Source organism: Lycium ferocissimum, chromosome 9 (assembly GCF_029784015.1).
Source record: "Lycium ferocissimum isolate CSIRO_LF1 chromosome 9, AGI_CSIRO_Lferr_CH_V1, whole genome shotgun sequence".
Lineage (NCBI taxonomy): Eukaryota > Viridiplantae > Streptophyta > Magnoliopsida > Solanales > Solanaceae > Lycium > Lycium ferocissimum.
This window is the reverse complement of record NC_081350.1, coordinates 48,094,656-48,106,237: the sequence shown is the minus strand read 5'-3', so window position 1 is coordinate 48,106,237 and position 11,582 is coordinate 48,094,656. Positions and strand designations below refer to the sequence as shown.

At 33.2% G+C, this 11,582-nt stretch overlaps 2 protein-coding genes across 2 annotated transcripts; both read right to left on the bottom strand.

Moving 5' to 3' along the window:
- Positions 1 to 842: 842 nt before the first annotated feature.
- On the bottom strand, positions 843 to 5,277 carry LOC132031998 (G-type lectin S-receptor-like serine/threonine-protein kinase At4g27290). Its single transcript, XM_059421830.1, has 6 exons — positions 4,956 to 5,277; positions 3,656 to 3,831; positions 2,711 to 2,924; positions 2,383 to 2,620; positions 1,644 to 1,794; positions 843 to 1,136 (listed from the first exon to the last, which is right to left on the bottom strand). The coding sequence occupies exons 1-6, from the start codon at positions 5,275 to 5,277 to the stop codon at positions 843 to 845; spliced, it is 1,395 nt and encodes a 464-aa protein (XP_059277813.1).
- Positions 5,278 to 5,564: 287 nt separating this feature from the next.
- On the bottom strand, positions 5,565 to 6,605 carry LOC132031997 (G-type lectin S-receptor-like serine/threonine-protein kinase At2g19130). The gene has a single exon (XM_059421829.1). It carries the CDS (start codon positions 6,579 to 6,581, stop codon positions 5,565 to 5,567), a length of 1,017 nt encoding a protein of 338 aa, XP_059277812.1. The 5' UTR covers positions 6,582 to 6,605.
- Positions 6,606 to 11,582: the final 4,977 nt, after the last annotated feature.

Genomic DNA, 11,582 nt, shown 5'->3' with positions numbered 1-11,582 from the left:
ATGAAAAAAAAACTAAAATATCAGACTACCAATATTTTACACCCGATTGTCGTGTTATATTTCGTATTAGAGTTATATTTATACAATTCAACAGTAATATTTTTATACCAAGTTTACATATGAAAGGACTCAAAAGTTTGAATTAGACAAAAGGTATATTTACGTGCAATTATATTTTATAAACATCAATTCAGTTTTCTGATGTCAGTGACTATTAAATAAATATATCACAAATAACTACTATTTTTGCAGGCATATGCCATGAAATTGACAATTATCTACTAGGCGTCTTCCGAAAACATATAATTGAAATTCTGTACAACCAACAACTTTTTGTGTTCCTATAACTAATCATACGCTTACTAAAATTATTTATATCGTTTTAAAATATTTATACTAATTAGCAAGGAGTAAACGTGCAACACATGTATCTAGAACTAGTATCATAAATAAGGGAAAGGGAAATTTTACAATTTTGAGTTAAAAAATTTAATGAATCCTATTTGCACCTTATGGTAACTGGAAGAGACTTACAGGAAAACCAAAAAATCATAATAATGATAGAACTTGAAAAAGACTAATCTACCCAGGGAAACAAAAATCAATCAAATTAATTTCAATGAATGTTTGGATTCTCTCTATGTTGTAATAAAAAGGGTGACCATCTATCAGAGTAAACACGAACGGATCTTGTAGGATTCCGAATACAGACGATTAATCATTAGCTTCTCACATTTCACGTGAATAGCCGGGACATTGAGGAATGTCTAGAAAAACATATCGGGAATCGACCTGATTGCTCACGATTTCGATAGCCAAAACTTAAGACGTAGCTCCCCATATTATCGACCTTGTTCAATTGTAATTGTTAGCCCATTCTTGGTATACGAAGTTGTAGATTTACTAGAAATAGCAGTTCTAGCCACAAAAGCTGGCTGGTTAGGTTTCGGAAGGATCATGCTTTCGCCCCCAAGCATTAATATGACGCTTGACATACTGGGACGTTGACAAGGGTGTTCTTGTACACACAAGAGACCAATATTTATGCATTTTAGTGCTTCATCCATGTTACATGTTTCAAGTAACGATTCATCAACCATAGTGATTGCCTTCTCTGCTGTCCACAGTCTCCAAGCCTGTGATCACATCATAGTTACCAAAATAGTGTTATATGACAAACATGATCTGTTTGTGAAAGACATAATTAAATACTTGCTAGTTTATTTAATTCACGTTTGTCAAATTAGGATCTATAGTCAAAATATATAGTGTGAAAATAGGTTTTCTATTAGTTTCTAGTCAAGATAGGTTTTGTTATATTATAAATAGAATAGGGCTACCTTCTAATTAGCCATTGTTGAAATTTCCGCGGGTGCTAAATTGTTTAATCCTTTCAGATTGTTATCTGAGGTGGTAGAGATACTGGGTTCAAGTCTCACCGCCACTCATTATTAAAAAGAATTTTTATGTGCTTGGCTCGTGAAAAAGAATCAGACACTCACGTGAGGGGCGTCAGTAAATAAAAGTATATGTTTTTCTAATAACTTAAACTATTAGACGAATAACTGGTGTCACACACTTCAGCATGTTTATTGATAAAATATCATTAAACAACAAATCTTGAAATTACATATTTTACTCACATATTGTATGAGGTTCATTGCTTCTTCGCATTGATAAAATCCAGTGTTTCTTCTGCCACTGACAATCTCGAGTATTATTACTCCAAAACTAAAAACATCTGACTTGGTTGAGAACACTCCATTCAACATGTACTCCGGAGACATATAGCCACTACATGAGAACAAATAATCACATAATGTAAGTAAATACTTTTGTATCATATCGTAAGATTTCAAAAACAAGATTTCCAATCAAATTGGCTCTTTTTGACTAACCACAAAATTATGCAAGTCAACACCTTCAAAGATTAAAAATACTACTTATTACTTCTGATTGCAGGTCATCGTTTTTACTTCTGATTGCTGGTCATCGTTGCACCAATTGGGAAACTTGATCATCCAACATAAATTTCGTGAATAAAATCAAGTTGTAGATATATTAGTCAAGAAAGGTGCTATATTATATATATATTCTTTTTGTATATTTTGTAGTTCATTCTTTTCCTTTGTTTGCTTTAAAGTTTTTTTTTTTTTTTTTAATTTTTTTTGAGACAGACATACTAAGAACTTCCTTTGTTAACTTCCGGCTAGTATTTTAGATGGACTGCCTATGGATTGTTGTCGTAGTGACCAGCAAAGTGCTTCTACTAACACGTTATTTTCTAATGATGCATCTGCATATTAACTACTATATAAAATATACTTCCTTTCCAATAAAAGCAATTACTCCATATATAACCAACTAATGTTTTAAGCTTACCAGGTTCCAGCGATTTTTGTTGTATTTGCTAGTGTATAATCTCCTTGGACAATCCTTGCTAAGCCAAAATCCGAAATCTTGGGGTTCATTCCTTCGTCTAGTAAAATATTACTAGTTTTCAGATCTCTATGGATGATTGTCAACCTTGAATCATGGTGTAAATAAGACATTCCACGGGCAATTCCAACAATAATATCAAATCGCTTTTTCCAGTCCAGTAGTGCGCGATTTTGTTGATCTTGTATGGAAAAAAAGTTAGTATCATTAAATCATGATAAATAAATACGAAGAAATAATTAGTAAAACAAGCAAGAGAATAGTTGCTAACCAAATATGAAGGTGTCCAAGCTTTTATTTAACATGAACTCGTAAAGTACAATCTTTTCGTTTCTGCCCTTTACACAATAGCCCAAAAGTTTAACCAAATTCCTATGTTGAACTCTGGCGATCAATAACACTTCATTCGTGAATTCTTCTATGCCTTGTCGAGATTGAGTTGATAATCTTTTAACTGCAATCTCTCGTCCTCCTAGAAATTTACCCTGAAAGATGTTCCAAAAATCATATGTCAATATGTAGTTAACTCAATTAGTAATAACTATAATTGGGAAAATCTACTCCCTCCGTTCCAATTTAATATGTTTGCAAAAAATAAATGTTCCAAAATATTTGTCTGTTCAATTTTTCCCTTAGCATTAATAAAGGAATATTTATTGGAGAGAACAAACAATAAATAAGGGTAAATTAATCAAATAACTCTTATTATGACTCCCTCCTTTCCAATTTATGTAAAATAGGATGGAGTTCAAGAAAAAAAAACAAAGATTTCTGACGCATATGGTCTTAAACATATCATAACATTTTAGTGGTTAGAAAACATTTGACACTTGTGGTCGAACATTTCAAAATATTTGTGTGGCCGTAAAAGCTTCTCATTAAAAGTAATTCGAAAATGTAAAGTTAATTATTACCAAACATAGAAGTGTGTCATTCTTTTTTAAATGGATTAATAAGGAACTAATGTCACATAGACCGAAAAACTGAGATGTAGTAATAACTTCACGAAGGGTGTATAAAACACTAACATGACAAGTAAATAGGAACAGAGGCCGCAGTAATACACACTCATACACATATATAAGTCAGAGAATATATAGTGTGTAAAAAGACTAACATGACAAGTAAATAGGAACATAAACGGTAAGTAATACACACTAATACACATATATAAGTCAGAGAAATATATGTGTGTGTAAAGAAAGATCACAAGTACCTTATAAACGGGACCAAACCCTCCTTGGCCCAGCATGTTTGCCTCTGAGAATTGATTTGTAGCAGCTAATATGCTTTCAAAACTAAAAAATGGAACAATATCGATGTTATTGTCATCATCTTCATTTGTCAAATCGTTATCTCTACTCTGCAAGTGAGCCAAAAAGTTCCTTTGGCCTGAAGAAAGCGATAGAATTTGATGAGTTAGAAAACACTACTGAGATAAAGTTGTGAAAGAAAGTGTATAGTTCGAGAACGTTGTTGTGTGTCAATCGTCCCTCATCAGTTAAAAATAGGAATTCTAATGTATTTATAGGCAAAATGAGCTCTCCCACTTAACAGACTAGTCTTTTGGGTTGGGCTATCCCGTGTAGTTTATAAATTGATATAGGAGCAAGTCGATCCACGCTTGGCGTCGTGACTCGCAGGGATGGCTTCTATCCAAGAAGGGTGCCAGCCGTGACCAACGGGGCCCAGGTCCAGCCTCAAGTAACGAGGTCTGGTTCTCATGCGGGGGCAATTGTTGTGTGCCGGTTGTCCCCTCATCGATTAAAAAGAGAAATACTAATGGGTGTATAGGCTTTCCCACCTAATAGACTAGTCTTTTAGGTTGAGCTCTCGTGTTTCTATAACAAATGACTTTGAAAGCCCCTTTCACAAAATATTTTAAATAAAGAACATCTTATTTAATGCGGTTTTACCTTTTCCTTTTGCAATCTTTCTTCTACAGTAAATGTAGATAAAGCAGCATACTAATAGATTAATTGTCACAGATATTGTTGCTAGAACGATGATTTTGAGCCTTGTCCATGATTGCTTCTTCTTCTTCGTTGCTGCTCAATCCAAAATAAAGTAGATATCTACTTAGAAAAATTATTGACACTGCTGAGACAAACCCTTACCTATTAGACAAAAGAATTTCAACTACAAGAATGGGCCATCCAGTTGTGTGTTCTTGAAGGTTAATTTATCACAGCAAAAAAGGACCTCCAAAAATGGTTGCACCAATGATAGAGAGCATAACATATTGAGTTACTACTACATCATGAAGACTTTTGAAATTTGCGGTTTCAAACATTTCATAGAGTGCGCACATTTATGTGGCTGTAAAATTTTGAAACTTATGGCCTTAAACAAAACATAACAATTTTGCGGTTATAATACTCCCTCATTAAGGGAAAAATGGGAAGTGTAAACTTAATTGTTTTCAAATTTAGAAGTATGTCATTCTTTTTAAACACACTAATTTAATGAAAATCAGTCACATAAACTAGAACGAGGGAGTATAATTTTTAGATTACCTTGGTCATCACTTGGAAAGTCAGAAGCAGCAAGTTTGATAAACAAGTTTCTTCCTCTATGATCATCTTGAGATAGCTGTTGCAGATTTAGCAATTCTCCAGTCCAAGTTAAACATTCAGTTCCATCATAAGCATAAGCAGTACAAGAACAATTATTGAAACAAGTAGATTCACATTGTGTTGCACTTGTGACTTTGACAGTTTCATAGTATTTGGGTAATGTCACATAGGGTATCATCCTAAACCTGTCCTTAAAAGTAGCACTGGAATTACCACAGCTCAAATTTTTTTTCCTAACACAACCTTGAGAAAAAATATCCATATCCCAATCTGTGTCTAATCTAGGAGCAAAACCTGGCAAACACCTGCAAAATGGCGACCTACGTTATGGTTCATATAAATAACGGTGCACCCAGGATCAGTACCATTTCACTACTAAAATAATAGGATTTAGCGATAGAAAATTTTTGTAGCTAAACAGCAAAATTCGTCGCTAATCCTATTTCGCGGAGGATTATCAATAAATCTTGTTATTTACGAGCAATTCTGCGACGGATGAGCCAACAAGTTCGTAGCTAATTTCAATTTTTTTTGTAGTGATTTTTCTGATTAAAAATGATTGAGGAGCCCTGATTTAAAAATCCTGAGTTCGCCACTGTACCTGCATACTGAAGTTGAGCGCAGATTGCAAGTTCCAAATGCCCCACAATAAGCATAGACATCACAGTGCTGTGCTGGTTGAAGATAAAACACATTCCACTGCTTGGAACTATCCAACCATGTGAACTGCTTCATTTCCCCCGTTACATCGATCACGAATCTTGATATGACTAACGGACTGAAGTAATAAACCTCGTTGTCATCATTGACATACGTATAATTAACCGTCGTGTTGGGAATGTTATACGGCACGCTGCTGAAACTATCTCCATCCCAAGTGGATCCACTGTTCCAGTATTCCTCAGTCCTATTCCACATTGCCCGAAACTGGCCATTGGTTGGATTAATTTCGACTGTATAAGGTCCCGGACTAGGATCTTCTGAACTCCTCCAGGACGTGATGTATCGCGTGGAATTGGTATTTTTGTTGTAATCAGTTCTCGAGCCAGGCATAAAGGTATGACTAGGATGATCGAAACTTTGCCAGAGTACACGAGAAGTTGAATTTGAACAATCTCTCAAGACAAAATTCCCATCATTACCAAGGACAGCTACCACAGAATTATGCTCTGTGGAGTCGATATTCGTAGACCAAATTAGCTGTTTGGTGCCATTCAGGAGGACCAAATTGCCATTCGTGATCGCGAATTCTGCATTGGCCATTTCGGAAAAAGAAAGAGGCAAGTGGCGATTCGCCACCCAAATTACTGTTTGTGGGCTAATGTTTTTGTACCACGTGCCAATGTAATAACTGGAACCGTTGTTTGGTGTAAAAAAGCCTAATTCAAACTTTCCACCAGAAGAAACAATAGTAACACCAATGGTAATTGTTTTGTTTGCGCCAATTTGGTCTCCAATTGATAATTCTTGTCCAAAAGAAACAGAGGAATTGAGGGACAAGAAAATCAAGAAAAAGAGAAGCATCACAAAAGAACTAGGAATTATTTGGAACATCATAGGTATCATCTGCTATTGTACTAGGTTTGCGCAGTATAAAAAAAAATGATGACCAAAGAGAAGGAAATGCTATTGACATAATTTGAGTGTCTTTTTTGGTATTTATATAGAGGGAATTTGGGGCTTAGGGTGTGTTTGGTACAGAGGAAAACAGGGAAATGTTTTCCTATTTTTTTTATGTTTAGTTGATCAAAATATTTTTAAAAACATTTTCTTTAGGAAACAAATTCCTTAAGACTGAGGAAAATAACTTCCCTAATAGAAGTACGAAAAACAAGTTCTAGGTGACATTTCAAGTTCATATCCTGCCCGCTCACCCAACACCCCAACCCGATCCCTTGATCATACCAAATACTAATCCATCAGTCCCACTTTACGTGGCACAGTTCGAATTTCGAGAGCCAACCACGTTTTCCTTTAACCGAAATTTTCTTATATGCCTTTTAAATATTTTAAGTTGTTAATTATTGTGATTTAGTATTTTTTTTAATGCATTTTTGAAGCATATAGATTTTATTTTAAGAAACTTAAAGTTTATACGTCCGACTTTACGATCAAAATTTAAAAATTTGAATCTCGACATTTTGACTGTGTTACACAAGTTGGGACAGAGAGAGTATAAAATAAGTAAGAAACTCATTTATTTTCCAAGTAAACAGTTTGAATAGAAGACATTTTCCTTCGTACCAAACACACCCTTAGTAGCGGTTAGCCGCCAGTCAGTTGGAACATAAAAAGACCCACAGAATCAGACAATAACATTTTGTCTCATACCTGTTAGACAGGAAGTTGGATAAAACAATAGAAAATGAGATTAGTGTTTGCAGTGAAACTTCTAATTACAACTAAGTAATCTAATAAATGATGATTAAGAACTCTAATAAAGGAAAATTAAGTTTTAAAAATTATTTTGGGACAAGAATTTAGTTCTGCGCACGTAGATATCTTTCCATTTCCTCAGAAAAGCGGTTCTCTGTCCCAGCTCCCGAGTTTAAGGTTCTATTTTCTCAGGTGGAAAAAGAATATTTATATAATTAATTATTATTCTAGAAAGCCAACTCAAAACTAAAGTTTAATTTTTCTGTCAATATACAACGTCTAGTTAGTATATAAATACAATCTCGACGTGAATCCAGAATAGTCGAGTTTTAAAGTAAGTACCTGACCTCAGGGATATGAGTTCACGTCACTACTAGAAATAAAGATTTTTCCCACCAATATTCAGTGGGAAATTTGTGCTACAAAACATAATTTTTCCATCTCATTCCCACCGAACCAAATTTCACTTGGAAAACGCGTCGAAACGAGTTCACATCAAACGCTTATTTAGGAAATTTTCTTTATTGTTCCATGTGAAAAAAACTATTTTTTAGGTTTTTCCCACTGAAATAGCCACTGAACATTTTTCAGTGGGAAATCAGTGAAAAAATAGAGATTTTTTAGTAGTGCCTGAACTAAGTAATTTTTGTTCATATTCTGTATTTGTATTAAAAAATTGATAAAATATACATATAAGTTGATTTTGGACCCTATTATTATTTTATGTTAATATGAGATCATTGTAGAAAACCATAAACTTCAAAACCTGGATCTGATTTCACCCAACACCGAGTGGAAAATCATATATATATATATATGCATGATGAATTAAAAGTCAAGAAGGAAAGAGACATAACTGCATTCTTATTTCTTATTTTTTTTGTAACTTGCATAATCTTTCAGTTCCCTAAACTGGAAACAAACTTGGAACTCAGGGTGTTTCATGTTACCTGAAGTACAGACCATTGTAAATTAACAAACAATATACTCAACTAATATCGTAGTATCATATGGAAATGTACATCTCTGTCTTCTAGATTTTCTGTCGGATTTAATTTGCCTTTTGACAATTTATTAAGTCAAATTCGAAATATTACGGAAACAAATTATACTCCCCTACTCGGTCTTAATTTATGCGGCGATATTCAGATTGTGGATGGAGTTAAAAAAGAAGAAGATATTTTTGAGATTTTTGAAATTTATGGTCTAAATTATCTCACAACGAGTAAAAAAAAAGTTAGCGTTAAATTCTTTCTAAATAAGAAAGTTTGACATTTTTTCAAACAAACTAATAAGAAAGTAGGACACATAAGCTAAGATGAAGCGAGTAGCATATCGGGCTATCATTTCTTTCAGTAATCCATGGAAGTGAATATATATTTTTATTTTTGGTATTTGATAGGTGAGTGAATTTATATTTTTCAAAAAATACAAATATTTCTTTTATTTTTAAATATTAAAGATTAATAACAATATTAGTAGAGTGTTCTTATAAAACTTTGAGAATTAAATTAAAAAGGACAAAATACGTAAAAAAAAAAAAAATCTGTCATGCGATATTAGTTGCACACCGATATTATTTGTAGTCTTAATTATATTATCCCTCTGGATTTGGCCATTATACCTTTAACCCCTGAATACTGAAGTGGTTAACTCACTACTTTTAAGAGCGTGGGAAGAAAAAAAATCGAAGAATCAGCTCTCAACTAGGGTATTTTCAACCGTTAACCGCCACGTAATCACAGACAATGATATATTTGTTAAAATTTGTTTTTTTTTTTCCTTTCTATTTTCGGGTTGATTTTTTTTTTCTTTTTATAAAAAAAAAACTTGGCTCGTACCTTCATTTTGGCGAAATAAAATGAGTTTTATCTAAACAGCAAATAATAATTGATGTCACATTAAGTAGGCGTTTGGCCATAGAAACCAAAAACTTTTTCACTTTTTTTGGAATTTTGGAGTTCGAGTTGTGTTTGGCCATAGTTTTTGTAAATAGTTTTTTTTTTTTGTTGAGATATACTTGTTTTGGTTGTGAAAACCTGGTTTTTCCAATTCTTCTTGTTTTTCAAATTCCAAATACAACTTTAAGTTGTATGTGGAATTTTTATGGCCAAACAATAATTTTTGAAAAAAGTGAGAAAAAAAATTCGAAAAAAAGTGAATAATTCTTATGGCCAAACGGGTCCTAAAGAGGTTTCTTTTTAGGTTTTCTGTTATTAAAATTAGCCCCATACGGCCATGCCGCTGCCTCTTTTTTTTTTTTTACCGTACGTCCGTACTAGGCCTTTATTTTTGAAAAATAGGATGGTCATGCCTTGGACTATAGTACTATAATAGTTTTTTTTTTTTAAAAAAAAATAATAATAAACAAAAGGAACATAGGCAGATAGGCTTTTCAAATGCGAGAAGCCGAGAACAACTCCACGTGTAATTAGGGCTGTTCAAAACTGAACCATTATCGATAACCTAACCGCAAAATTAGCTTATTGGCTTATTGGTATTGGGTTATGGAGTTAACGGTTGGTGAACGGATTAAAATTTTATAATTAACGGCTTATCGGTGTGGGGGGCGGACTACTCAATTTCTTTATCGGGTAAACCGTTAATCCGTTAATAATTATCATATCTACATTTTTACCCATAGAGATATACAAAATATGTATTGTAATTTGTGACTGGAAGTTGCGATTATCGTAACTTATTCCAAAAATGTGATGCTCTACTGAGAATATGAGGTCTTGCAGAACTAGAAGTTGTGATTTTGTTAGTTGTTCCAGTGTCTAAGTAGTCCACCTCTCAGCCTGATTTGGATTAAATTGTTTCCATGTCTTAGCCATCTGTTTCATTTGTCCTTATTAATTAATTGTTGTGTTCCCTTAATATTGTTTAGATAAATATGCTACTTGGTTAGTTGATAATTGCTACACCCTGGAATTTGAATCTGTTACATAAGGAATTTGAAGAACTCAAAATCACTGTGGAAGTTCGATTACATGTGAGTTTAATTCACTTTCTCTTAGATTTAGCCGATACACCGCCCGATAACCGTCCGATAATTGCTAACCCGATACTGAACCAGCCGATATCTTATCGGTTGGCTACCGGATTAGTACAATTAAAAATTCAATAACTGATAAGCCGAACCGTTAAGCGTAATTATCTGCCCGATCCGCCCAATAAGCAGCCCTACGTGTAATCACATCTCAATTCTTATCTAACGACCCGAGATTTTTTTTTTCAAGTGTTTAGAATTATTTTCTTATTTATTATATATTAATTTTAAGGGATTACATATTGAAATGGGATTTAAAAAAAAAAATATATTTATGCAATACATATATGATATAGCAAACTAATTAGTTAGATAGTGGGCCAAAATTTTACTTACAGGTGATTGTTGATAAATTAATTGTCTTGGTCGAATATTCAAAGAAAGGCAAGTGGGCTAGGCCGACCTTTTTGCGTGGATACTATCAGGTGACTTTGGGTAAGTTTTTTTTTGTTTTTTTGTGCTACAAAATAATTAATTATATAAATATTCTTAGGTGGAAAAAGAATATTTATATAATTAATTATTATTCTAGAAAGCCAACTCAAAACTAAAGTTTAATTTTTTTTGTCAATATACAGTGTCTAGTATATAAATACAATCTCGACGTGAATCCAGAATTGTCGAGTTTTAAAGTGACTACCTGACCTCAGGGATATGAGTTCACGTCACTACAAGAAATAAAGGTTTTCTCCATCGACATTCAGTGGGAAATTTGTGCTACAAAATATAATTTTCCCACTTTTCCGAACCAGCTCACTGGATTTGTGCTACAAAATATAATTTTCCCACTTTTCCGAACCAACTCACTAGAAAAATGCATGGTGGGAAACAGGTTCACATTGAAACTCTGGGAAATTTTCTTTATTGTTCCATGTGAAAAAACTAATTTTTAGGTTTTTCAACTGAACATTTTTAAGTGGGAAATCAGTGGAAAAATAGAAATTTTTTAGTAGTGCGTGAACTAAGTAATTTTTGTTCATATTCTATAGTTGTATTAAAAATCAATAAAATATATATAAAGAAGTTAATTTTAGACCTTAATTTTAGACCCTATTATTATTTTATACTAATATGAGATCACGTAGAAAACCATAAACTTCAAAATCTAGATCTGATTTCGCCCAACGCTCATATATATT